Genomic DNA, 27,409 nt, shown 5'->3' with positions numbered 1-27,409 from the left:
TTTGTTCAGCCTGGAGAAGAGGACACTAATAGGAGGATATTAATGCTGTCATCCACTAATGAAAATGCTGCTTATGAATAATTGGAAAAAAGACCTGTCTTAGAGGTGCATATTGAAAGGAAAAAAGGTAAGTTGCAAGCTGTGGCATGGGATATTCCCATTGATACCTGTAAAAAAAATCACCAGTGGCTAAATGTAGGCATTGGTTGCTGAAATAGGTGGTAGAATATACATCCCCAGAGAAATTTCAAGTTTTGACTAGACAAGGGCCTGAGCAACTGATATATCTTTGTAGGTAGCCTGTGTTGAGCAGTGGTTTGGATTAAGAGGCCTTGAGTGGTCATTATGTGCATTATCCTTCTTTGTGACTGAAATTGTGTTCCGGCTTTTTTTGGTATTATTTTCCTCCACTACACTTTACTTGTCACTATTGGTTATGTACTGTTTCATCTTACTGGCTGTATTATCCCTTTTATCTGCTCCCCAGACCATGTCAATTTGTACTGTTTCATATTTTTTTTACACATATTTTTTCCTACCAAATTTAGAATATGATGTGTAGTTTACATGCCACCTCTATGATCCCTTCATCCAGACTGTCAGTATGGATGTTCATTTTGTTCAGTACTGGCAAGAGTGTATATTCCCCATAGCAGTTTGTTGACCATGAATGTTTGCAGTTTGCACAGTTCCTGAATATTCTCTGTAGATTCACACATTCTAATAATCTGCATAAATCCCTGACAGAAAAACAAACAAACAAAGCAAAAAAAAAACAAAAAAAAACAAAAAAACAAAAAAAAGATAGTGTTCTAAATCTACTTTCTTTTAGTTTAAAGCTATTGTCCCTTGTCCTATCAGTACACTCCCTGACAAAGAGTCACAAAGAGTCCCTCCCCAGCTTTCCTGTCACCCCCCTTCGGTACTGGAAGGCCGCTGTAGGTTCTCCCTGGAGCCTTTCCTTCTACAAGCTGAACAACCCCAACTCCCTCAGCCTGTCTTCATAGGAGAGGTATTCCAGCCCTCTGATCGTCCTCATCTTCATGGTCCTCCTCTGGACTTGTTCTAATAATTCCATGTCCTTCTTGTGCTGCGGGCCCCGGAACTGAATGCAGTGCTCCAGGTGGGGTCTCACAAGAGCAGAGCGGAGGGGAAGAATCACTTCTTTTGCCCTGCAGACTGTGCTACTTCTGATGCAGCCCAGGATATGGCTGGCTTTCTGGGCTGCAAGTGCACATTACCAGCTTCTCATCAACTAAGAGTTGCCTTCTTGCATGATCCAAGGCAAGTCAGGAATTGGAAAGGAAATTTGATTATGCAAGTTAATGTTCTTCCTCACTTTTTTAACAATAGGGGTTTGCTGTTCCTTTTTTTCTTTTTTCTCTTTTTCTCTTTCTCCAGTGGTGACAGATTTTCAAGTGTAGAAGCTGGTCCTATATTTCTGTAACGTGAAGCATCTTGCATGCTTGGGAAATTTGAATTAACAGCTGATAAGAAGAAAAAAATATAATTGTCCTTACTGACAAAAGCCTACTTAATATTTTCCTATATGTAAGGACAGGAGATTCCAACTTTTCTTACCTGCAGAGCTTTCCACAACTCTTTCTTAAAGCTATAACATCAGCCTTGTTATACTGACTTATTGTTCCATGGATAATCACCTTGTGTAATCTCTTGTGTAATCATCTAATCATGTAAAAGACAAAATTAATGCAGAAGTTTCCTTAAGAGACTTTTTAAATGTAAAATTGATAGTCTCCATGGAAATGTAGCCCAATACAGGTTTTTTCCTCTGAACCTCCTACTCTAGTGACACTTTTAATATGTGCTAATTATGCACATTCAGTCTTCTATTGCGAAGTAGTAGGTAAATGCTAATTACTGTTTGTTTGTTGGAGAGCTAAGTTCACTATGGACAATCCCGAAACCTCTTAAATTCTGAAATATATGAATGCTGAAATTCATTTGGAAGAGAAGCTGGAAAGCAGAACCTCTCTTCCTCTCTTCATTTTTATAGAGGTATATAAAATACAGCTATTAAAATGTAAATTACATGCAGAACTATTTTAATGGAAAGAAAGACAAACAAAGAGTTATATTGTTTAAAATGTTAATAGTTTTGACATGCTGTATTTGTTCCAGAATAACCTTAATTTGGGAAAAGGGTTTACTTGGTCATGTTCCCAGTTTCAGAGTAAAGCTATAACCCTTGTGTTATATTAGTTTCATCTCAGACTTCAACATTTTTCATCTACATCCGTAAATGCAAAGATATATCTTTGCACCTTTGAGATAGGATAACTCATGCAATTCAAGAGTGTTTTATATACTCTTTAAGGATATTGCATACCAGTATACTGTGAAGAGATTAGCTAACAGATTAAATTTTGTCCTGGAAACTAACCTAATGTTATTGATAAGAACTTAACAAAATAAGTAATTTCATTTACTAAAAGATGACCGGACCACAGTTTATATATATATATGTGAATAGAAAGCATCAGATTTTATCTGACATTAATTTATTAAAAAAAAAAAAAAAAGACATATTTGTCACATGCTGCAACAATATTTACTCATGCAATGGAAAATACACCTTACAGTGAAGACTGGTGGTGAGTGGTGAGGATTATGTTATGCTGTGCTATCATGTTGAAAACCACAGACAGTAGTTCCTTCTGAGAACTTCCCAAATAGTGTGAACATGTTTTTGGTCATGCTTGCTTGTTTGATTAAGTGAACAAAGTATGTACCTCTGCCTCATGCTTCATGTAGTAGTGGCCAAGTGCTCTACTAAGGAACATATAGAGGAAAATCTACTGACTCATTCTCCTTCTGTGTGTCAGACACTGCCAATTAGTGCATTATAAATTCAATATTACATTGTAAATTATATCAGCATATGATGCCAAAAGCCTTGTTGATTTTGTTGCTCTAAAAAAAGCCTAGGAAAAAGTTGCAAAACTGAAGAGAAGCAGCGTCTTAATGGGAGGCTCTGGAAGAGGTAAGTGTAACGAAAGCACACCAAAACATTTTCAGAGAGTTTGTGCATGAATTTGTCTATGTGGTGATGATATGAAAATATTAAACTTAAATCCTTGCAGTTAAACTCCTCCTAAGTCCTTCCTTTCTACAATTTCTTTTCAGTCAAGACCAGGTATATTTGGCCTGATGTGGTTAGGAATCAACTTATATTGATTGAAACAAGAAACAGAGCATGCCAAGAGAGGTAACATCTAGCAGGGAAGAAAGGCAAGTACAGGGAAGACCAAAGATAATGTGATTTTATAGGACAGAGCAATCACACAGGCAGTCATTTAAAGCTGACATGGCCTATACAAAATAGCCTTTCAATAAAACCAAACTGAAATTTTATTTTGAACTATCAAGACAGAAGGTTAATCTTTTCCCTCTTTTGAAAAAATCCTAGCAGATTTTCTTATGCCTTCTGGTGAGAAAATGTTTTGCTTGAAGTTGTGTGACAAGTTCTCATCAGTGTTTTGGCACAGAAAAATTACTCTGTATGGATATTTAATTAAAAATAGTCGATTGAAAATGCTGTTCAGCACTATTTACTACAGGTGGGTCTGTGACATTAAGTATTTGTTACTTTCATAGGTAACAAAGATCCGTGATAACACCATAATTAGCACTGTACCTTGTTCTAATACATGAAAAATATTTCAGTGGTAAAGAAACCCCTTTTTAAAAGCTAGACTAGTGAAGGAAAAAAAAAAAAAAAAAAAAAAAAAAAAAAAAGGAAAGGATATTAGAAAGGAATAAAGGAATGAGAGGAATTGGAGCAATTTCTGCCCCAGAGAAAAGGAGAAGATAGATATGAAAAATATTATCACAATTTCTTTTTCAGGCCTCCACTTAATCACATACTGCTTAATCTTCTCCCTTCCTGTAGTATGTCAGACACTACTGGGTGGGTACACTTTGGATTTTTAAACACTTTCCAAATTGTACACTAATCCCACTAAGTACTGGAGTAGATGTACCATTTGCCTGTTCTCATATATCAATAATTTATAACAGAACTCTCCACCATATCTTCCTGCATCAGAAATTATTGGAAAAAAAAAAAAAAAAAAAAAAAGAAACAGATTTCAAAACACTTTTCACTGTATTTTTCTTTAGTAATACATTTACCCAGGACCCACGGTAATATCATCCACTCGACGATGGTTGGTGGTGGTCCCTGCAACTTCACATCTGGCCTGTCGATGTGTTGAGAGGCAAGCAGTAGCAGGAACAGAAAAGTCAAGTAGGATGCAGTATGGCAGATAATTTGATAAATGGCTTTCTGATGAATAGCCCTAATGGGCTTTTGGGAGCTATCAGGTAGCACACAGAGAAGACGGGGAAAAGGAAGTCCCTATCACAACACATGTCAACATCTTCACAGCCCAGTGTCGCCTCCTCCATCCAGGGAACTCATCATACCAGCGGGATGCAAGCAGCTGCTGGCAGTTAGGTTGGGCAACAAACTGCAGAGAGAAGAAGAAAGGGAGACAGTTATTTCTCTATTATCATTATGAAGTTCATTCCATTCTACAAGTTAATTCATGTTACAATATTTAACTTCTGGATGGAGATTAAAAAAAAAATAAAAAAATCCACAGCCTTCGCATGCCCATTCATGGTGATAATAACAGCAAGGCAGGGCTGGGTCAGCCTTCCCTTCCTTCAATGTAAAAAATATGCTTAGAACCCCATATCCTCCCAAGATTCACTTTTCACAGTAAAGCTGGACTTCCCCATGTTATAGTACACAGGGAGCGAAAGAACTGTAAACCACAGATACTTCAAAACCTGATTTCAAATTCAAAAATATGTTTACAAAGATTGCTTCCATTATTTAAATAACAAAACTTGTGGAAAATAGTTAGAACACCAGGTGAAAGACACTATGAAAATGAAAAGCATGATATTTCTTACCAAAGCAAAATATAGATCTGTAAACAGAAAAACTGAATTCAACAGCCAAAATTAACTATTCTCAGTATGTTCCCTGCTAATTCTTTAAGAATCAAGTTTACATACTTTTATACTAGACAAAGTTCCTACAGATATATTACACAATGCTTGCACAATATGAACTAAGCACTAGCATTCCCCAGTGCTTCACTAAACCTTGTCAGGCTATATTCCTATTTTGTACATTATTTTATGGTCTGTCTATTCTCTATGATATAGTTTCAGTTTCTAAAATATGATTCTTAAAATTTATTTTCAACAAAAATAAATCTATCAGTAAATATTTTGTTTCAGCTATTTTTTCTCTATAAGTATACTCAAGCCTTTTATGTCATATTTTTATTTGATCACTAGTTCCTATTTTCCCTAATGCTTTCTTTTTTAAAAGGGGACATACAGTAGTAGCATGCTAGACTTGACATAAGAAATATAGAATAAAAGCAACATATGCACCAAAGAGAACCAGTTGTATTCTTTTACTTTTTATTTTCTATTTTAAAATAAAATTAGCAAAAGAATCTTTTTCCTTCTTACCTTACATGCATGCATACATACATACATCATAATATATTGGATTAAATCAGAAAGACTTAATAAAGCTATGTAGGAAATTCTTTATCTTATTAAATAATAAAAATGTTAATTTACACAATATATTTTTATATTTGAGTCCTACTTAAATGCACCTAGTTTTGAATTTTACATGATTTTGGCAACACTTGTAACCAGAGAAGCCAAGTTCTTTTTGATGAGTAATAGGCAACTTAAAGAGTTTCTGAAATTATTGGGAATCCTACTAGGAGAAAATGTTATTTAGACTGGAATGAAATGAGAGTCAGCATGCATCTTTCCATATATGTCTGGATCTTGTCAGTAATGTTAATGTGAGCCAAATTAAGACCTGATATATGTTAATGAAATGCCAGTGTCCTTAGTAGAGACATATTTGCCTACCAGACACCAGTACTGAAACTGCCTGTTGTGAAAGATAATCTACTCAAACCATAACCATCTTGAAAATAGCCTTAAAAAAGAATAACAGAGTGTTCTCTTCTGTTGGGAAAAATGCATTCACAAGGTTTCAAGGTGTTTATTTCAAGATACAAATGCCTAGAATAATACTGCATATAATCAGAACAGACAGTTTCTAAGTTATGTGTTGCCAAACTTTTTAATGGGGGTCTCCCTACAAACAAATCTCACCTCAACTGCTTGGGTAGACACAAATTCTTGCTTTGCTTGACTAGTGAAAATAATATGACTTTTGGATTAATTCCTGAGTACAGTATTTTCCTTACTCTCTCTTCCTTCCAAGTGTGTCAGATCCATGTTCGTTTTCCCTTCTTCACCTTCTTGTAATGTATCCTAATACAAATCCTCTCACTTCTAAAAGTAGTTCCTTAGTCTTGCCTCTGTCCCCTTCTCAAGATCTTTTAGGCCACCCTCATTATTTTGGGTACCCAAGTGAAGGAACAACTTCCAGTGTTTACCCTCAAAGGATAGTGGTGGATGCAGGGTGGCATACTCCTTGACATTATTATTATTATTATTATTATTATTTTTATTTTTATTTTATTTATTTATTTTTTTTCCCTATGTCCACCAAGTACTGGGCTGCTCTGAGACAGTGTAGACCAGAATTGATGCAGAAGTTATCTCTTGTCATGAAGAGAAAGATGGCTGTCGACAACACCATCAGGAAGATGCTGTACACTGTTGGCAGTAGCCTGCTTAGTCCTAACTTCTATACCGGTTATAATGCAAAATATCCAGTGTTAATAAAGGAAAGGAGGTATAATTGCAACACTTCCTGAGCAGACATAAAAAAAATTTGCTGCTTCCTAATATCCATATAATTCTATTTTTTTCAGTAAATTATCTCTCATAGTATTCTGGATTCTATGGTAACTCATGATTGTTACCAGAGTGACATGACAATTTACGCAGCGCTCAGATCCCTCTGACAATAAAGGGAAAACTAACTTATATTATACATTTTTGTGGCTAGAGTTAGGCTGACTACCATTGGCAATGTACTTTAAATGAATTAACAAATATAAAACAAATATAAAAGGAATAATTGGATGGTATGGACCAAGCATATAAAATACTATGTCAGCACTTATGAACTGCACTTGTAAGGAAGCAGTTCTAGTAGTGTGGGCAAGGGACTATAACTAGAACTGACAACACAATGTCTACAGATGATATATTCAATTTCTGGGAGATCCAGATAGCTAGTTTCATGCTGTCACTTTTATTGAATAACACTGTTGGCAATGTTAGTGAACAATGTCCTAAAGCAGCAAACTCTTCACTGCAGTCTTTTCGTTATGGTTCTGAGCTCCATTGGCCATATATATATATGTGTATATATATATATATACACACTATGAACTATTCTAAAGTGTCTTCAGGTATCCAGAAAATTAACCTAAATATCTTGCTGACACTTCTTTTAGAGTTATTTTCTGCTTTTGTTTATTATGGAATTGCATAACATTTTTTAAAATGTCCATGTTAGTTTCCACCATTTGACTAATGGCTCCATGTTTTGTGCTGAAGGCACTGTCACCATGTGTGGCAAAAGTTGTTGAGTGGTGATAACTACATTTACTATATTAGCTGAAGAATGTGGCACATTCTTAAATGGAGAAAAGTTGTTCAGGCACCCAGATGGCAGCAGTCGGTGCTGAACCTACTGGCTTTTTTCTCAACTTCCCAGAGAGGGGGAACTTGTTACCAAACACTGCATCTCCTTTCTTGTCCTTGGGGACATGTCTCCTCCCAAGCAAATGAAGGGAAGATGATGTGTTCCCACGCTTTGTTCTCATGTGTTTGAGCACATCATATAGGAACTGGGAGCTGGAAGATCTTCCTGGGCCCCACTGTGTAAATGCTGCCTGTATAGGCTGTCTCAGAGATATAACTCATATGTTGCATATGGTTATATAGGTCAATTTTATTAGTGATTGTGAATGAGTATTCCAGTTGACATTTTGATTAATTCGGTAAAAAAATCTTATTAAAAAAAAAAAAAGCTTACATCAGATTTATACTCTAACTATTGCACGCTCTTCCATTAGAAAGGACTGAGAGATGTGGTTGGAAAAAAAAAAGACATGCTCCAAGCAATAAGATACTTCCTCTATAAGCGGGTTGGACCACATCTAGGATGATATAGGTCCTCTGCTGAACTGAGGGTCTAAAAAAAAATAAATGTATATATATATATAAAAAATACAAATAAATAAATAAATAAATAAATAAATATGTTTTGCACAAATATTTTATAACTAGCCAAATTAAGAGTACTCTGTGACAGTAATTTGCCAGTTCTGCATTGCCTATGCCAAAATATTTTCACTGTAATATATTTTTTCTTCCTTAATTGGAGATATTACATTAAAATTCAAAGTATTTTTTGTACTTTCAGTGCTATGTTATTTGACTTTGACATTGTCTCCATATAATTAGCAATCAGTATGTTTATATTTTCACATTACAATGCCTTCCACTAGCTTCCAGCAGTTTATAATTATGTGAGGGATTTTGCTGTAATGATTATTCCTAGTTGCACAACTTTTGCTACTTCACAATGTCTGCTTGTCTAAAAATGTTTTGGTATTCATTCTCTTCTTCATCAGCAATTATTCACAGTGCCAGCAAAAAACAGTCTGATATAAATAATAGCAGAGCCAGATTCTAATGATACTCAAGTAGATACATTGTGCATAAATTCATTTTCACTGCTTATTACATCTGATCTGTAATTTTGCTATAATACATATTCTATTGTGAATGGAAATTGTGAAATAATAACATAAGTGGTACTGTTAACTATATAAAGACTTTCTAGAAGTAATAGTTTTTATAAATATAAGTATTTTTATGAAGTAGATATCAGTCATTTTAAGTTAAGCTAGTTTTTGCCTGTAGCACAACATCATTAAGTATTCATTTCATTATATTAGGAAATATACAAAAACATTCAGCAAAACATAACAGTTGTTACAGAGTGCTCATTTTTATGCTTACAAAGCAGTCTAACAAAATCTGAGGTCAAAATTCTCGTTCTGAGGTTAATAGGTGTTTTAGTATATATAACAAGTAAAAAGAATGTGATTTATCATCTAAAAATAGAAAGTTGCCAAAGAAAACTGATCTTTTTGACTTTATGTATAAGTGGCTTATGCTGTAATACAGAAAAATATCCCTGATATCATTTTCTAATGCATTAATATTAAAGAAGCCACTGGGGATAGGGGAGAGATGGGGGAAGGGTGTGAAGGAAAAATAAATGGTTATCACAAAGTTTCTTATAATATATTTTTAAAGCCATGGGTCAGGTTCTTTGTTGTGCTGTTTTCTACTGCCATTACAGCCAAGTTGGTAGGAAAGGTTAGCACTGATGTCTTCTACTTTATCACACACATTTTGCAATGATTATGCTCCAGTTCAACAAAAATTAAGCACAGTTTCTTTTACGTTCTCTAGAATGTTTTATGTTTTCTTAGCTTACACATTTTCCCAGATACGTTATGAAAACCTAAGCTCTTCTTGATATGTAACTTCAAATTTAGATGTCAAAATTCTTTCTCTACTGATAGTGAAAATTGTATTTGCTTGCCAGATGACAAATGACAGATTTGAGTTCCAGTATCATTAAGTAGATTCCTAAAGTTGGTATATATTTTTTTCTTTCTCCTTCTAGAGACATTACTACATATTCTCCTCTATATCTCCTTCCCTCCTGCTCCCCTCCCCCCCCAGCCTGTTTATTGACCTAAGTCCATAAAGCATATTTATAGAGTTAGGCACTTTGTGAGGACTGGTTCATCAAGTCAAATAACATTGAAATGCAATTTAAATTCTTTAACTTCCTTGACCAGCACTACATTTTCCTTTCTAAATGCTAGGAATCATTCTTTGGACTCCTTTGGCTACATTTCTACTGTTTGTTTTCTGCCTTAGGCTAGGAACCTGGGCACTCCTGTGCCAATTGCTATGAATCTTTGATGTCCATCCTGTGCAAGCACTAGCCAACTGGAGAAGGATGTTGTTATAATGATGATTCTTCCAGGAACCAAACCTGGGTCAATTTTTCCTCAGCTCTGTCTGTAGCTTTGTCATTAATGAAACTAACCAGCTAACTCAGGATACTACCTGAAAGGGCAATCAGCTTCAGTTCAGTTCCTTTAGCAAAACAAATTGACTGCATAGATGTCTTCATAAAGATGCATTTATACAGCTCACACGGAGAACAGCATACTATGCCAGTGTTTTCTATAGTACTTATAAAATAGAATCATAGAACTGTAGAATGCTTTGGGTTGGAAGGGACCTTAAAGATAATGTAATTCCACCCCTCCTCCCCCCCCCCCCCCATCATGGGCCTCACACTAGATCACGTTTCCCAAAGCCCCATCCAACCTGGCCTTGAACACCTCTATAGATGTGTCGCATACAATCTCTCTGGGCAACCTGTTCCAGTGCCTCACCACCCTTATATAAAACTTAAAACTACTTTCTTTTAGTTTAAAGCTATTGTCCCTTGTCCTATCAGTACACTCCCTGACAAAGAGTCCCTCCCCAGCTTTTCTGTAGGCCCCCTTCGGTACTGGACTGCCACTGTAGGTTCTCCCTGGAGCCTTTCCTTCTACAAGCTGAACAACCCCAACTCCCTCAGCCTGTCTTCATAGGAGAGGTGTTCCAGTCCCCTGATCATCTTCACGGTCCTCCTCTGGACTTGTTCTAATCATTCCATGTCCTTCTTGTGCTGGGGGCCCCGGAACTGAATGCAGTGCTCCAGGTGGGGTCTCACAAGAGCAAAAGAGATGGGGAGACTCATATCCCTCCACCCGCTGGCAATGCTTCTTTTGTTGCAGCCCAGGATACAGTTGGCTTTCTGGGCTGAGTTCCTATCCTAATGTTTAACTTATAGTAAGAGAAGGAACAAAAGAAAAAGAAAACATAAAAGCAAAGACTGAAATGCTTCATTAAAATGATTAATGAACATTATTGTACAAATAATGATGTAGTTTTTACTTTTAACATTTTAAATTTCCTTTTTGCCACACCAATACAAGCAGAAACCTTCCATTTGATTCATCAGTACTTTTCAGTGAAATGAATCTGCACACAGAAAACTATTAAATATCTAATAAGTGAAGACTTATCTATAATTGGAATGACTCTGATTAATTGCTTAGAAAAGGCAATAGCCATTGAAAACGGAATGCAATTCTTAGGAACCAGCTATGCATGAATAGCCTTGTTAGACTTTCCAGTAATAAAGAAAAAATAATCAGTTGTTGGGCTTGGGGATGAGTATGTAAATAGCTCAAAACTTCAGAACTAACATGTGGGTATAATGTCTCTAGCTCCCTTTCTGGGCAAGTATTAGGCTTACCACAACTCAAAATATTTCAAAAACATTTCAGAAATATTTCAAAAATATTTCAAAACATTTAAAGAACATCTGTTAATATCTACAGAGAAAATACAATATGAATTTGCTGCCATTATATCAGATTGCTATTTTTACATAGCTAGCTGGTGAATTTTCATGCATAATAATCTAAAAAAATAAGGTTGATATTTATATGCAAGGTTCTACACGTGGGACAGAATAACCCTGTGCAACAGGATAGGGTGGATCTGACTGTATAGAACAGACATTGGGACAGCAGAAAGGAGGAAGTTGAACATTACTGTGCCTGTGCAGTGCACACTGGGCTGCAGTAATGCAAGCGTAGCAAGCATTACTTGCAAGGAAGGTGGTAATTCCCATCTATTTGGCACTTGTGAGACTACGTCTGGAATGCTGTGTTCTGTTTTGGGTCCCCCACTATGACAGAGATATGGGAAAATTTGAATAAGTCAAGCAGGGCACTCCCACGAGGTTGTGGAACTTGACTGCATGATGCACAGGGAGAGAAGAAAAGAAGTCTGTGAGCCTGAGAGACAAATCATAGGTTTCACTTGCTGTCTTACACAAACAAAAAGGAGGTTATGGACAAAAGCAGGTTTTTTTGGGGGGTACAAAAAGAAAGGATGAGGATAGTTACAAGCTGCAGCAAGACAAATTCTAGTTGGATCTAAGGAAAACTGCTCCTACATTCCCTATGAGCACTGGATGCAAAGGAAAGATACAGATTCTCCATCCTCAGAAATATTCACAATTTTTCTGGAAAGTTCCTTAGCTACCTGTTTTAACTCTGATATTAGCCTGGTTTTGAGAATGAGGTCAAATGAGATGAGCTTGAGAGGTATTTTTGAAGTAAGCATTTTCATGATCTGACTTATACTAAAACATTTTTTAGTAAGAGCCATAGTAATTGTGTTTACAGGTTTGAATTAATATATTTAGGTTTGAATAAGTTTTCTAGGAACACAGTCTATTGCTAAGATCTTTTTCATGGTTGGTTATTACCTCTGAAAAGAGGAAGAGACTTTCTGCCTGTCTGCCTGATATCACTGAACCGTATTATTGCTAAATACATAAAACCATTTCAGCTATTCCAAATGTGTGCTGTAATAATACGTGCATCATGTTTAGATAAAAAGGCATAATAGTCAAAATATTTGTTTAATTCTCTATCACTTCAATCTTATTATTTCCCAAGGTGTTTTTTGTTTGTTTGTTTGTTTGTTTGTTTGTTTGTTTTCAGATATTTCTGACAATGTTTTCTGTTTGCACCAATAGTTTTTACAAAATAAACTAACTGTTGAGAGAATAGAAAAAGAAGATAATCATTCTCCCAGTACTCATTCTAACACTGAAAAAAATGAGATTATGAACACTTTTATTCATAACTTTAGGAGACCAAAATCAATATATATTCTAAGCAACTTCATATATTTACATGGGTCACTCATAGCATAAAGTTCATGTAAGTCATTTTATCAAGTCAAATTGATTTGGGAACAAACAGGCACTTATACAAAAGATGGTCAGGAAGGAAGGAAGGAAGAAAGAAAGGAAGTAAGGGAGTCCAAACCACTCAGCAAATACCAGCAGCATCTTTGTTACACTGAAACTGTTTTTGTGTCCTGTATCACTAAGGCTTCTATTACAAACCCAGAGTATGACAGAATCAGTGAGTTCACTCATATCCAGCTCATTGTACCATTTTGTCTATTTTTTATAGCTGCCAGATTGCCAGAAGGAAGAGTTACAAATTAATATACCAACCTTTCAAAATTCATGAGGGTACTGCAAATACGTTGAAAGCAACTGAAGCACGGAAAGCAGCAAGATTCAATTCAAGAAGAATTAGCTGGGAAAAGCTCTGAGTAAGGGAAGGATAGGAAAGGGGCTAGAAAATTAGGTTCCTTCTCTGGACAATACTTGCTTATCTGAGAATTTCTACGGACATCACTGGAGACTGCCTTGCTCCTCCTTTGAGCAGGGGTCAAACAAGTTAGAGTGACATTTTTAGCTTCATTTTCCTTTTTTTGGACATTCTTTCAGATTTGAGCAGGTCATTATTTGGAAGAAAACTGACTACAGAGAAAAAAAAACAAAACTTTTTATTTTTATTTTCTCCATTGTCAGGCTCTGCCTTTTTCTGTGAAGAATTCTTGGAGCACTGATGTATTGTCATGTCATTTGACTTACAGATGAGCTCTTTTTATTTATTTTTTTCTTCCTGTAAAAACAATGGTAATCACCTTCCATTAGTACCAGGCAAATTTTGGTTTCACTCCCTTGGTTTAGCTTATGAGGTACCATCATGCATCCTGATGTGAAAAATGGATATGAACACAAATGTTTTTGACTCCAAGCTTATGTGTTCTAGCCAAGTGATCAGAGAGCCAGCAATTGAGTCATGCTGAACTCCAAGGTTTCCCATTTTCTTTGGAACTATCTGTTTATTATATGAAGCTTGTGTGGAACTGTTCTCCCAAGATTCCCCAAATCAGTGTAAATCCTGTTTTCAGAAAGCTTGATGCTCATTTGAAGGCTTGAATACAGAATTAGGGAAATGACAGAAAAATAAACACACTGACTGATTACAAAGGCATTTAGACTATATAAAACAATAAACTCCATATTTTCTCTGTAAAGTTCTCTATTAAGCTGTTGTAGGGAGGGTTGGCTTTGTAGTTTCATTAGTATTCATGAAAAGAATATATATAGTCACTCAACCGACTTTTCTTTCTCTTTCAATGAGAAACTTCAATGTTTTCCATCTTTAAGTTCCTCTTGTTTAATATGGTTATGCATTTACCTAAAAAATCAGATAACCACCCAGTTCCTGCATAAAGACTCATATGAAATAATAGGTCTTTGGCAATGACAGTCAGTAAGCATGATTCTGAGACCATTTGCAGGAGAAATGCATGTTTCATAGTAAGTCTATAGCCGATGCATCAATTGTGTGTCAAGTGTGCACTTCATGAACTTCTGTACTTCAGAGATGGTGGTTTTCATCAGTTCATTATCTTTGCAATTCACCATTCTTCCCATTTTTGCGTTATGTGAGTTCAGAACCACAGTTCTTTACAACCACCATGTGCAGCTTATGTGATTATAACACAGAATATGAAACTTGGGAAGGGTTACAAGAAGTATAATTGCTCCAAAATTTCCTTTATGCTTATGAGCAAACTGTGGTTCAAGAAAATGTCATTCTTTTGTGAACAGACCTAAGAAATACTTACTTCCCCATAATGAGAAGATATCTAAAATAGCTGTTAATGAAATTCTATGTATCAGGAATCTGTCAGACTTGAGAAATAATGACAGCCCTTTGGTAGTCTTTTTATCCCTTTGAAGCCTTGTTATTTGTAGCTAGCCATTGCAGTCTGGTACCTCAATGAAACATTGCTCACTGTTCTTGTACAGAAAGATGTCAGAACACTACTGTCTTCTTTCATGGTAAAGACCCAGAACAAAGGAAGGAACCAATAAGGGTGTACTTGATTTTTACATATGCATGACTTTTAGGGATGTTCAGGCTATATTTACACCAACATATCAAATAGTGACTGAGTTTGAGCAATGGATCCCAGTCATTCACTCTACCTATTGGTCTGTTTCCAGTTTTGACCACTCCAGATGGCTTTATGCCAGTTGCCATCTGCAACTGCCCTTAGTGTCACTTGGTCTCAGGGCTAAACTATGGTCTTCTTTCATTTAGCATTATAGACAAAGCCTCAGATACCACTTAGGTAAACAATATTTTACTGAACTGCATGGTGCATTTCTACATTAGACTGACATTTCTAAAGTTTTGAAGATGTTTTTTTTTTGCCCAACTTCCACAGATATTCTTATGGAGATGGAGCAGAACTCATTCACTTATATTTTTTAGGTAAAGAGGTATATTTTATTTAAAAATATGGGAAAAAATTACCATTTGCCAAAAGCTAGAAGTGGAGGAGACATATTGTGTATATGCACTGATATAAGCAAATGCTGTGCTATGGTCCCAGTGGGTCTGAGGGCACATTCTTCCTTAAGAAATCATGGACAATTTGTTCATTGGCAGAGAAATACACTCCATAGGCTGTTGACATTGCATGACATGCATGTCCCAGCTTCTACTCCAGCATGTCAGAAAGGATATGTTTGTAAGAAACAGCTGCTCTTTAATCCATGTGAAATACATATCACTGGTGCTCTGAAGGAATATTATCTGTTGCTTCTTTTTCACTCTCCTATTGTGTTAAGCAGATGCAATCTGATCATATGCATGAAGTCACGATTCCCTAATCTAAAATTTAATTAAAGAACAAGACATATGTTATAATTAAGAATAAAGGAAATTATTGTAGAGTAAAAGATAAGGGAATAAGGAGGAAAAAAAATCAAGCAAAACCACAAAAACATTGGAGCTTTTATGTGACGTGTGATTTAAATTTAGACTGCGCATGCCCTCCATATCTCCTCCACTTAAGCATAACATGCAGGTGCTAACAAAATCAGCCAGATGGACTTCTGTCTTGACCCACAGGCAGGCTGGGTGATGTCTTCTGAGCTAGTATCTTGCTTCTTATTTATTCTATCTCTTTATTCTTCTCCACAGTATCCACCCAGCAGTTGTAAATGCCTAATGCTAATAGCATCAAATATGGTAATCAGAGAAATAAAGCTTCTTTCCTACTAACCAGCACTCTCAAATTTACTCCCTAAATACCACCTCGCTGAGCCTCCTGTTAGGTCAAACCCCAGCAGATGCTGTAATGCTTCTGTTTCCAGCTTCTATCACTACACTTCAATGAAAGGAAGAGAGGATGTCAGCCAAAACAATCCATTGTTGGAAACTAAACTATAATGTTAACTAGATTACATCTTCATCGACAGGGAAAAAGCAACAGCTCTCAAGTTTTAACTGTAAGCTTCTTTAGTGCTTAATTTCAGAACTTCAAAGACAAGCCTTTTTTTTATTATTATTATTATTTATTTTTTCTGTGTATGGGTGATTTAAAAAAATCTCAACAAGGGATCTGAGACACAAAACCTTTAATTGTTCAACCTTGATGGATTGCAAGGGCAAAAACTCACCTCCTATTTTGAAGAGAAGACTGGATGGTAGATATATCTCACTCCTGTTTTGGGGAAATTTTTTATTTATTTATTTATTTTTTTCTGCACCCTCTGGACCTGTTCCAGAACCCAGCTTTTCCATGGAAATTCAGGGAGGACAAAAGCTAAAGGACCCACAGCTGAGAGAGCAATTGTATGGGCAGAATATTTGTATTGGTATTGTTACAACTATGGTCAATTTACATTAATTGCAAAGAAATTGACGCAGAAATCCAAGGAAATTTGCTGCCTTATTTTCTCTTTGAAAATTACAAGATAATGATTTTCACCTAAGAATTTTGTATTTTGAGGTAGTATCACAATAATTGTTCAACATTTGATAGAGGAAGAGTAATATACATTTGCTAAAAAAAACATTCTTTTCCTTTTTGTTTTGTTTTGTTTTGTTTTGTTTTGTTTCTAATTTTAGTTCCAATACTGTGTGTTCCACTCCTGGGGAAAAAAAAAAAAAATCTGTAAACGAACACTTCCATATTCTCTCCTCTGATATGATAAATCATTTTGTACTGATCTACCCTTTTTCTTCCTTAATCATACAAAAAATTGTATTGCTTGGTTATTTCAGATGCATTAAAATATATGTAAAGTTAAATATCCCTGGAGCACTGCTACTATATTAATAACAACAACAATGTTTTTTCTGTACTCTTAAAAGGTGCTAAGAATGAAGAAGATATAAAAATGCTCCTCTCTTTATGATTTCAGCTGAAATGTCAGGACATATACTGGTAAATACATGTAAGAAAGACTCACATGACCAGAATTCTTAATGTCACAGAAGGAGAGAGAGGTAAGTATCTGTCATCCCCTGTACAATTGATGACAGGTTCACAGAGACTTCCAAGCACACTGGCCTCAATGTATATGACTCCTTGATTTCTGTCATTGTATCATAGGATAATTCAGTTTGGAAGGGACCTCAGGAGGTCTTTTTTCCAACCTCCTGCTCAATCCATGGTCAGCTATCAAACTGGGTTGCTCAGGGCTTTATCCAGTTGAATCTTGAAAACCTCCAAGGATGGAGACAGACTCTCTGCAAAACTTCTTCCACTGCCTGACTGTCTTCATGGTAAATCTTTTTTCTGTATATCTGGACTGAATTTTTCTTCTGGAAAATGATATCAATTGTTTATTGTCTTTCCACTGTGCACCCCTGTGAAAAGCTTGGCTTCGTATATTCAATGATCTTTCTGTAGTCATTGGCAGGTCATGTTGGCTCACCTTTAGCTGTCCCTGCTCCAGGTTGAACCAACCCTGTTCCCTCAGTCCCTCCTCACAGGGGAAGTAACTCAGCCTCCCCACAGTCTCAGTAGTCCTCCTCTGGACTATCTCATGTTTATTGATGTCACTTTTGCATCCACAGCTGGATGCAGTATTCACATGTGGTCCAAGGAGTGTTATTTAAAGGGGGACAAGCCAAGCACTTGCCTAAATATACTGGCTATATTCCTGTTACTACAGCCCATGTTATTATTAACCTTCTTTGCTACTGGCCTGTGCTTGGCTGGAGGTGCTCACACCTCCAGCTTTTTTTTTTTTTCTGCAAAGCTACCAATTAGTCAATCCCAAAGCCTGTGTCATTGTAGGAGCTTCTTCCTTCCCAGGTCCAGGACGTGGCATTTGTTCTTGTTGAATTTTATTAGGCCTGTCAGCCTCTTACTCCAGCCTCGCAACCATGTCCTTGAGGATATCAACTGGTCTCTCTAACTTGGTGTCACCTGCAAAGATTTCAAGACTGGACTCCTTTATCACCTTCACTTCTCTGCTACATCTGTTGAATAAGCAAAGGGCTGGTACAGATCCTTGCAGCACTGAAGTTTTTATTCATCTTCAGGTAAAGTATGGCTCATTAAACACAAACTTCTGACTTTGACCATCCAACCAGTTTTTTACCTATCTTATTGTACTATCCAGTCTGTAACATCCTAATTCCTAAATTGGACACAACAATATAGCAAGAAATGGTGTTGAAAGTCTTGTTAACGTCAAGATAAAGGAAATCTCTTTGGCTACAAATCTAGTTAGTATCCAAGCAAATATGTATATTCTGATTGCAAAAGTCTCAATGGAATGTTTAATTTCAAAAGCAAGCCATCTTCAAATCTATACATGTATAATTGTAAGTATTCACTAGGTTTTGTTTAACTGTCATTTTTACACAATAATTTGCAATGATTATACCTGGAAAGATCTGTCACTGAAAATAAAAATTCTCTCCCTCCCAGATCAATTCTGCCAAGGTTTAGTACAGAGCAAAGAACAATTTTTCACAGCCAGGCTAGGAAGACCTAGCCTTAAGTTACTTTAATGGAAATGACAATGGTTTCTCTTCATTCAAGTGTAATTATTCTACTTACCTTTAATGTGATTTGACTAATGTATTTGTATTGAGAAATAAATTCAAGAAAAAAGTGAAAGAAAAGTTGGTTGTCTTTGTTTTTGTTTTTGTTTCATTACATATAAAAGCTTTTTATTTCAAGATTTTGACTTTGGTTTTGAATAAGCTCACTATTGATTTCCGGCTTTGGAAATAATGATGAAAAGATGGCTTGATACGAGAGGAGTCTTGCAGGCTGCCATACTTCTAACAGCCATTACTCCCTGCAAACTTTCCATCTAATCTTGAAAATCAAGTAAAATTCCCTCAAACCATAACTCTGGAATGCAGCTTTACATGATGTTTATTTCTCTACATGAAATCCAAAGTCATCATTCAATCTCTGTATATTGGTGGGAGCTCCCAAGCACTTGATTTTGGTGGGAGGAAAATGATACCTGTATGACCAGTATAAGTCCTATAAAGCTATTTTCCATGGAGCTTTGTCAGCTCCTCTGTAAGGTAGATACATGGGTTATGGTAGTTAAAGGAAAGCTATATTTCATCGAAAAGTGAAGAGCAGGTTCAAATATGGACAGCAGTTCAGTGAACACAGTCTTGCATGTTTCTATTAAATTTGCTGACTCTTAATCTGTACGTAGCCAGAAACATAACATTGTTTAGGAAAGGTTGATCTGAGACTATGTTTAATCACTTTGTTAAACCAAACACAACCTGTCCAGACTGTATGAATGATACCTTCTCCCTAAAGCAGTACAAAAATTTAACATGTTCTGTCTTTACACTCCAAAGAACTCTAAAATGAGGTCTAAGTCCATGCTTAAACACATGACAGTGTATAAACAATGTAGATGAGTCTCTGTGGGAAACTCAATTTTGTCTCTGAACTTTCTGGTTAATACAGACCCAGAAGGGAAGTTGTATCTTGGACTTCCAAAGAGATTCCAGTGAATAGACACTCCAGGTTCATCTATCCCACTTTAAGGAGCTTTCAGTTCTCAGAAGGAGAACTGAGGAGTTAAGGAGTTCTCAGAATAGAATATTAAGACTTTCACAAAATTAGCTTAAGGCTACTTACCTTCCAGAAATTTTGTTCTATCCTTCTTAAATAATTTTACCTTCTCTTTACCCTGTATAACACATCTAGTTATCTCATGCCTCCTCTGCAATCAGTGGAAGAACCGTAGGTGGTGCCAAAAATAATTTTGTTCTTAGACAGTCTGAGTTGCTATCTGGAGATGTCTGTCTCTTCCCATCAAATATGAAAAGACCCTAGGCTAAGATGCTGACAGGTACCTTACTTAAATACCTGGTTATGTGGAAGGACTCACAGCACCAACCAACACACTACAAAAATGGCTATTTCTGGTTTCAATATGCATGCCATAAAAAGGGAAAAAAAAAAAAAAAAAAAAAAGAGTCCAAGCCTTGAACTACTTTTATTAATAACGTGTCAAACCTTTTTTACCTTCTCTTACATTTTCAGCTTAGCTTAATGTCAAATGCTGCATAACTGAGTCATGTCTTTTTGTGAACCCTAACAGGGCTGCTAATGAAACCTTTAAGGTTAGCTATTTAAAACAACCTCTAATTTAAATGAATACATTACCCTGCTAATTAAATATTATTATCTTTTCTTCACAGCAGGCAGTGTAAAACATTTCCTTTTTCTCTTCATCCAGCTTAAAAAATAATGAGCCAGACCTTGTACTTGAGCAACAGAGCATAGGTGCATTATCTTCACTGTGGACCTTCAGAAATTTCTGTGTTGAAGGTCTGCAGTGGTCTTTTCTCTTCTATAGATGCTAAGGATCTGTATGCTACTTTTTTTTTTTTTTTTAAACATTATTCAGGAATGAAGCACAGTCAGAGAAAAAATAAAAGTGTATGATATGTTAAAGAATATACTATTCAGTTCAGCTCTGTTCAGCTCTGGTTTCATTTCTCCTCATATACATTCACCTACTCACCTTTGGCTTTCCCCTGTTCTTCAAAATTTTCTGCAAAATACTTCCTTATCAAGTTCTTACTTATTTGCAAGTGTTCACTAACACCAAGCCTATTGCCTCTGGCAAAAGAGTTTTCACTTTCTTAAAATCTTTCCTCAAAACATCTTATCTTATTGAGAAGGTCTTAATTCTTTCATGTGTTGTACCATTTGATGTGCCCAAACGTATCCAAGACATCTGCATAAGACACATACCTGATATAGGAAAAGTGGGTTATCATAAAAAAACAAAACAAAACAAAACAGTGTTAATCTGTTGAGCCCCTGACACACCTTCTAGTAGTGAGTGTAAAAGACTGGATGAGTCTGAAATCTCAGCTATTTGTTCTGGGTTTGCTAAGCATTTACGTAGGCAGAAAGAAAATCAAACCCAAAGAGCTTACATATCAGATAAACAAACTACTTTTTGAGTATGTTTGCAGAGCACAACTTGCAGCAGATAACTTTCTAAATTGTCTATTTCCATTACTGTGAAGCCAAATGTACTGTAAAAAGGAAAAGAACATTGAAAAAAAAATGTTTTCAGTTGTCTCCCCTGTTTATTCTGGTTCAATACACTTTTGCACTGGTTTTAAGTTGTATCAGTCCGATAATCTAGCACTATATAAAGTGAAACTACCAGGAAATCTGAAGCAACAGAGAAAAAAAAAAAAAGAAAGGCAGTTATGTTTTATATTAATTAATGATAGCAATAAAATAAAACTTATTTCTTTAAGCAACAAAGCTATCAAGCTTTTCACAATCTTCTATTAACAACTCAGATGTTTTTTCCCAATTCTTCCTTCAGTCCCCAAATCAGTACTTAGCAGATATTGATGCATTGTTTTCCAGACAACTGAAGCTGCAAATAACATCAGCAATTTATTTCTTCTGGTGTTTTGCCCTCAAAAGGCATAATCTTTTTTTTTTTCTTTTTCTTTTTTCTTTTTTTTTTTTTTTCCAAGTTTTAAAAGTAAGTTAAAAATATTTAAGGTAAAGAAGTGAATGAGAATGTATTTTCAGAAGCAAAGAAAAATGTTCTTGTCTCAAAAACACATTCTCTTAGGCTGGTTGGTCAACTTTAAAATGTCCATAAAATATCAGTAAAGCATAAGAAATTGCAGTTCCACAACAGGCCTAAGCAGGATCTTTATCAAGTAACACAAAGGCAGAAGCTGAGTCAGTGAGCTCCATGGGCTGGCCTAAATGTACCCTCTTTATGCTGAGGTAGGTTGGATTCAGCAGAAAAGAAGAATTACGTGATTTGTTTTGCCATCGTCATGGATACATTATACATAACAGAAGTAAAATAAAAATCTTATGAAATAAAGAAAGCGATTCCTGTTATATTACGCCCTTCACCACGAGGAGCTGCAATCACACTTGTACCGTATTTATTGCTTTCAATGTGTTACAATAGCACATACAGGACATAAGATCTGCTCAGTGGGACTGACATGGAAATTGATCTTGAAGCTCTGAGGCTCTGATCTCTGGATTGGCTATGTCCCAAAGCCCACGTTGCTATCTGATCTGAAGCACCCTTGTCTGTTTCACCAGTCAAGACTGAGACAATCATAGAATCACAGAATCATAATATACTCCAAGTCGAAGAAATTCACAGGAATCTTCGAGTTCAACTTCTGGCTCCACACAGGACCACACAAAAACCAGGCCATGTGTCTGAGAACATTGTCCAAATGACTCTTGAACTCTGTAAGGCTTGGTACTGTGACTATTTCCCTGTGGAGCCTGTCCCAGTGCCCGACCACCATCTTTTGGTGAAGAATGTTTTCCTAACACCCACCTTGACCCTGCTCTGTTCCAGTGCCATGCCATTCCCTTCCCTTGGGTCCTGTCGCTGTCCCCAGGGAGCAGAGCTCAGCACCTGCCCCTCCGCTCCCCTAATGAGGGAGCTGCAGGCCGCCATAAGGCCTCCCCTCAGCCTGCTCTGCTCTGGACTGAACAGACCAACTGATTTCAGCTGTTTACATCTCCCCATCTAGACCATTCACCCATCTTCATACCCCTCCTTTGGACAGTCTCTAATAGTTTTATTTCTTCCTTCTGTTTTGGTACCTCAAGCTGTACAAAGTACTGAAGGTGAGGCCACACCAGTGCAGACAGCCCTAAGACAGGATAAATTGTGGCACTTTCCATGGTTATTGCACCCTCAAGGAGCAGTCCTTTAAACAGAGAAGGGAGTTCAAGTCCCTCCTCAGGAACCCTTTTCAGATACATTTATGAATATGGCACCAGGCAAGTCAACATACAAACATGTCAATGACTGCATCAATATCCAGAAGGAACAGACAGCAACTGAAGTGATCATTCCACTGAACTCATAAGTGACTAGGGATTTTACATACTTACAAAGACAGACAAAAGCTGAAGATACCTATATTATATTTGTGAATCTGATGTGCAATCATCTTTCCAAAGTAACCTGCAAGCTGGTGTTAGAGGAAGGACTAAAATCCTGTCTGATCTACTTAGCCATACTGTCTCTTGTGTAACTTGGCCTTAGAAACAAAAGAACTTTCCTTTATGATCCATGTGTCTTTTCAAGTATTTCTGGTCTCAGGAATTCTGTTTGATCTATTCAGTCTCAAGATGGAGTCACTAAATTAGGGAAAACAAGATTCAACAGAAATGCCTGACACTGCATGGATCTGAGACACTGTTTTCCTGATGGTCAGCCTAGGGGATAATTGTCTATAAGCCACGAAGACTGGCAATTTAGCCTTTCTTGTGATACCCCCACTGGTCATCAGAATTTATGAAGTGTTGGGCTAGAAGGAAATGGGTAGAAGATCCACTCTTGGACCGTGCCAGTGGAGATAGTCTAAGGATGATCTAGTGAAGAGGGAATGAGATGGGGAGGAATGTCATTCTATTTTATTTTTTTTATTTATTTTTTATTTATTTTTTTTTTTCAAAAGAAAGCCAAGCATCTCTGTCAGGATTACTTGTTAATAGTTTTGTATGAACATTTTATTTTCAGTATGAAAAAATAGAATTTCAAATGCCACCAGTCAAACTTGAGATCTACATGGCTTTCACAAACCTTCGTCCTTGTTTGTCAAGCCAGTGCCATACTCAGCACCTCTCCATCATTTTTTCTACCTGGAGCTATAAAGTTTAGAAGGACTTATTTTCTACCAAAAAAAAAAAAAAAAATCTGACCTCTCCTTAGACATGAGTGCACTAACTTTATTATTATTATTATTATTTTATTTTATTTTATTTTATTTTATTTTATTTTATTTTATTTTATTTATTTATTTATTTATTTATTTTTTTTTAACGGGGATCAGAAGGGAAGAGAGAAATCTCTGTGGAAACTTGGTGGAGCAAAGGGAAGCTATATGAAAAGAATGAGCAGACAGGCTAGCTTGCTTTGCTTGTCTTTTATTTTATTTTTTATTTTTTGGTCAATAAACCTTAATGGAGGGAGACCTGCCAGGGGAAAATATCTCACCACAACAGTGTGCAGAAGTTTCAGCCAGCTAACTGGTCAAATGTGTCTTGGTTAAGCAGTCATAGGTCAATTGCTCCTAGCACAGACATGGAAAGGTTAGATCTTGGACAGGAGGAGAGAAAGCTTTCTGTGAGAAAAACATAAAAGATATATGAGAGAAGAAGAGTTGCTTAAGAGCATTGTAGGAGCTAGGAAACAAAACAAAACAAAACAAAACAAAACAAAACAAAAGATACTAAGAGCTAAGAGCTGAAATAGCATAAATTATCTGAAGCTTTTAGACTTTGCCAAAATCACCTGTAGAGAAGAACGGGGTGAAACATAGCTGTTGGTGCAGCTACAGTAGCATGTGTGGGGAGCACAAAGGAATAGCTAGCTGCACTAGGGAGGAGGCGGCAGCATCAGGAAGGACTGAAGGTGACTGTGGGAGGATTAGAGGCAGCCAGCAGAAACAAATTCCTCCACAGCTCATGCTGGGGTTCATCCCTCAGCAAAACTAATGAATCTGAACTGTAGCTCCTGCAGGGGCTGGTGGAAGAACAGCAAAACCACAAGGTAGTACATGAAGGGAGAAAAGAGAGCTGTAAAATTCCTATAGGTATAGGTCTACATTCCCGATGAAATACTGCGTGCTACCTTATTTATCCACTATGTGAAAGATTTTTTGTCTCTCATATTTTGCTTCTTAAGCCAAAGCTTTATGGCTTTAAATACAAAAAAAAAAAAAAAAAAAAAAAAAGTTCCTGGGGCTAAATATATCCAAGGTTTCTAGGGAAGCTTGTTGGTGCATTATTAGTGACTCCTTCAAACCATGTGCGAACTTCTGTTGCTTGCAGTCATATTCTAATAGAAAAACTGTGCATTGCTAGTTAGGGATATGCAATACTGTTTGTTCCTGCTTAAGGCAGACATCACAGCAGCATTTCTTTGAAGGATAATGCAAAAAAGGAACTGAAATGAGAGACTGACACTGTACTTAATTAACAGCAAGTCTCCTCCTTCTTGAGTTAATTATTTCTGCCAAGAGTTCAAAATAAAAAGATGCTGGTGTCAGTTCATGAATAGTTTAAGTAGAACTGGGATGAGATGACTGGAACTTGTGTGCAGCATATAGCATTCAAAGATTATTGATGCCTTCTGAGACATCATTAAAAAGTTAGTGCTGAGATTCATTTCCCCTTACGTGGGCTCTGAGCCTTCAGAATCTAAAATCTCTATTACCACAGGGTAGAAATTGCAGTTGTTGCAATCAGGTGTGTAACTTGCATGCACATTTTCAATGTCTACTGATTGAAGTTTCCTGTTTCCTTACCCAGCTGAGAGCAGAAAGAGATGTCTTCAGAGTTAACTTAGATGTCTTATCTTGAGAAGATGGGATCTCCCTGAATGCATACACCTCTCTTTTGACTGTATATGGAATTTGCTCACATACTTTATGATTGTTTCACAATGCATTTAAAATGTAGGAAAAATTACATACCCATGTGAAACAGATGTGCTCCCACCCTGTAATTAATTTTTTTTTTTTTTTTTTTTTTTCCAGCAGCACTAACTGCAGCTTCCACTGGGACACCTATACTACATTAAGTTCTGAGGTAATAGATAACCAAATAGAATAAAACTTCAAGTATATATAGTAGATAAACTACTTTCATATTTTCTGCTATATAACAGTTTGTGGAGTCTATATCTGTAAACACAGAGACATTTACGTTATCTACAAAGCAAACATATGACCTGCTTAAGAATACCTGGCTCTTGCCTGGCAAAATGTTTATCAAACTTTTTGAATACTATGAATGCGAATCTGCAGAAATAAGTCTTTTGAAGACATGATCCTAAACCTACATACATCACTCTTCTCAGTTACAAGATTCATAGACTAAACGCATCTTCCTTTGGCGTTAAAAACGTCCAAATATTATCAGAGTCATATTTGTGTGTGTTTGTGTGTGTGGTTTTTCTGTATTTTTACATGGAATTTCTTACTGAACCTTTCCAGTCTTTTGATGAATATTCATGTAGTTACAGTGACTGGCTAACACAGGTCTCCTGTCTTTCCATTTATCTTTCAGATTAATTGTTTTTAAATATAAGGTAGTTCTTAGATGTGTCTCCAAATTTATTTCTCCTCACATACTCAATAATTCAGGCTTTTGCATCTCAAAGAATTTTAAACAGAAACACATTATAATGGCCACTAAAATTACTCAAAATCAACCTGTGGTTCGAAAGGAAAATTAACTCAGACTTTTAAACTGTATCACTGCTAGAGGAGCTGTATGGAAATTTCCAGTGTTTTCAGACATATATTTTATTACATGTTAGCTAACATTTCCAAAAGAATGACAGTTTAAACACTAGAACATATTACTTAGAACATGATAATTTTTTATTCTAGTACTTTCAAATATACTTCTCCAGCCTTGTTGAAATATTCAATTATAATAAGGAATATTTTTTGCTTATGTAATATTTATACTGTTTTGTACAATAATATGATATGTAGGATATTAGGTATAAACTTTGCTTTGTCAAAAATGATAAAGTCCAAGTGAAATAAGAAACAGTAGCGAAATAATGCTTTACTGAAACGAAGTATTTAGACATCAATGTGAAATGACAGATCTTAAGTGATTTGACATGTTTTCATTGAAAATTTCACTGAATTTATGACATTATTGTGAAACATTTTCATTCCAGGGAGGCTTTATTTTACATAGAGAACTGGTGAAAAATGGAAGATGGTATTTTTAAAAGTTTTGTATTGAGAAGAGCATACAGTTTGTATTGTCAGTGACAAAGCTAACTTTTTCGTTATCTTGTATCCTAATTTTCTTAGAAAACAAGAATTGATCCATGAAATATGAATATTATCTTATTGTGTTTAAAATTTAATTAACCAATTAATAATTTAGTGACATAATAATTTAGCGACGTAATAATTTATAATGTATAATAATGTACAGTGATAATGATATAATAATTTAGTATATAATGTAGTATGTTATATAATGAATAATATATATGGATAGATATAAGTTATAATATAGTGATATATTA

The 27,409-nt window shown here is 36.0% G+C and overlaps 1 protein-coding gene across 1 annotated transcript in view; it reads right to left on the bottom strand.

Moving 5' to 3' along the window:
* Positions 1–27,409, bottom strand: part of TRPC4 (transient receptor potential cation channel subfamily C member 4) — a 161,929-nt gene that overhangs the window by 37,924 nt on the left and 96,596 nt on the right. Inside the window, 3 exon segments of the mRNA XM_032208288.1 lie at positions 4,156–4,293; positions 4,296–4,377; positions 4,380–4,493. Of these exon segments, the coding sequence (XP_032064179.1) occupies positions 4,156–4,293; positions 4,296–4,377; positions 4,380–4,493 (334 nt within the window).

This window comes from Aythya fuligula, chromosome 1 (assembly GCF_009819795.1).
Source record: "Aythya fuligula isolate bAytFul2 chromosome 1, bAytFul2.pri, whole genome shotgun sequence".
Classification (NCBI taxonomy): Eukaryota; Metazoa; Chordata; class Aves; order Anseriformes; family Anatidae; genus Aythya; species Aythya fuligula.
The sequence above is the reverse complement of the archived record's forward strand: the minus strand, read 5'-3'. Positions and strand labels throughout refer to the sequence as shown.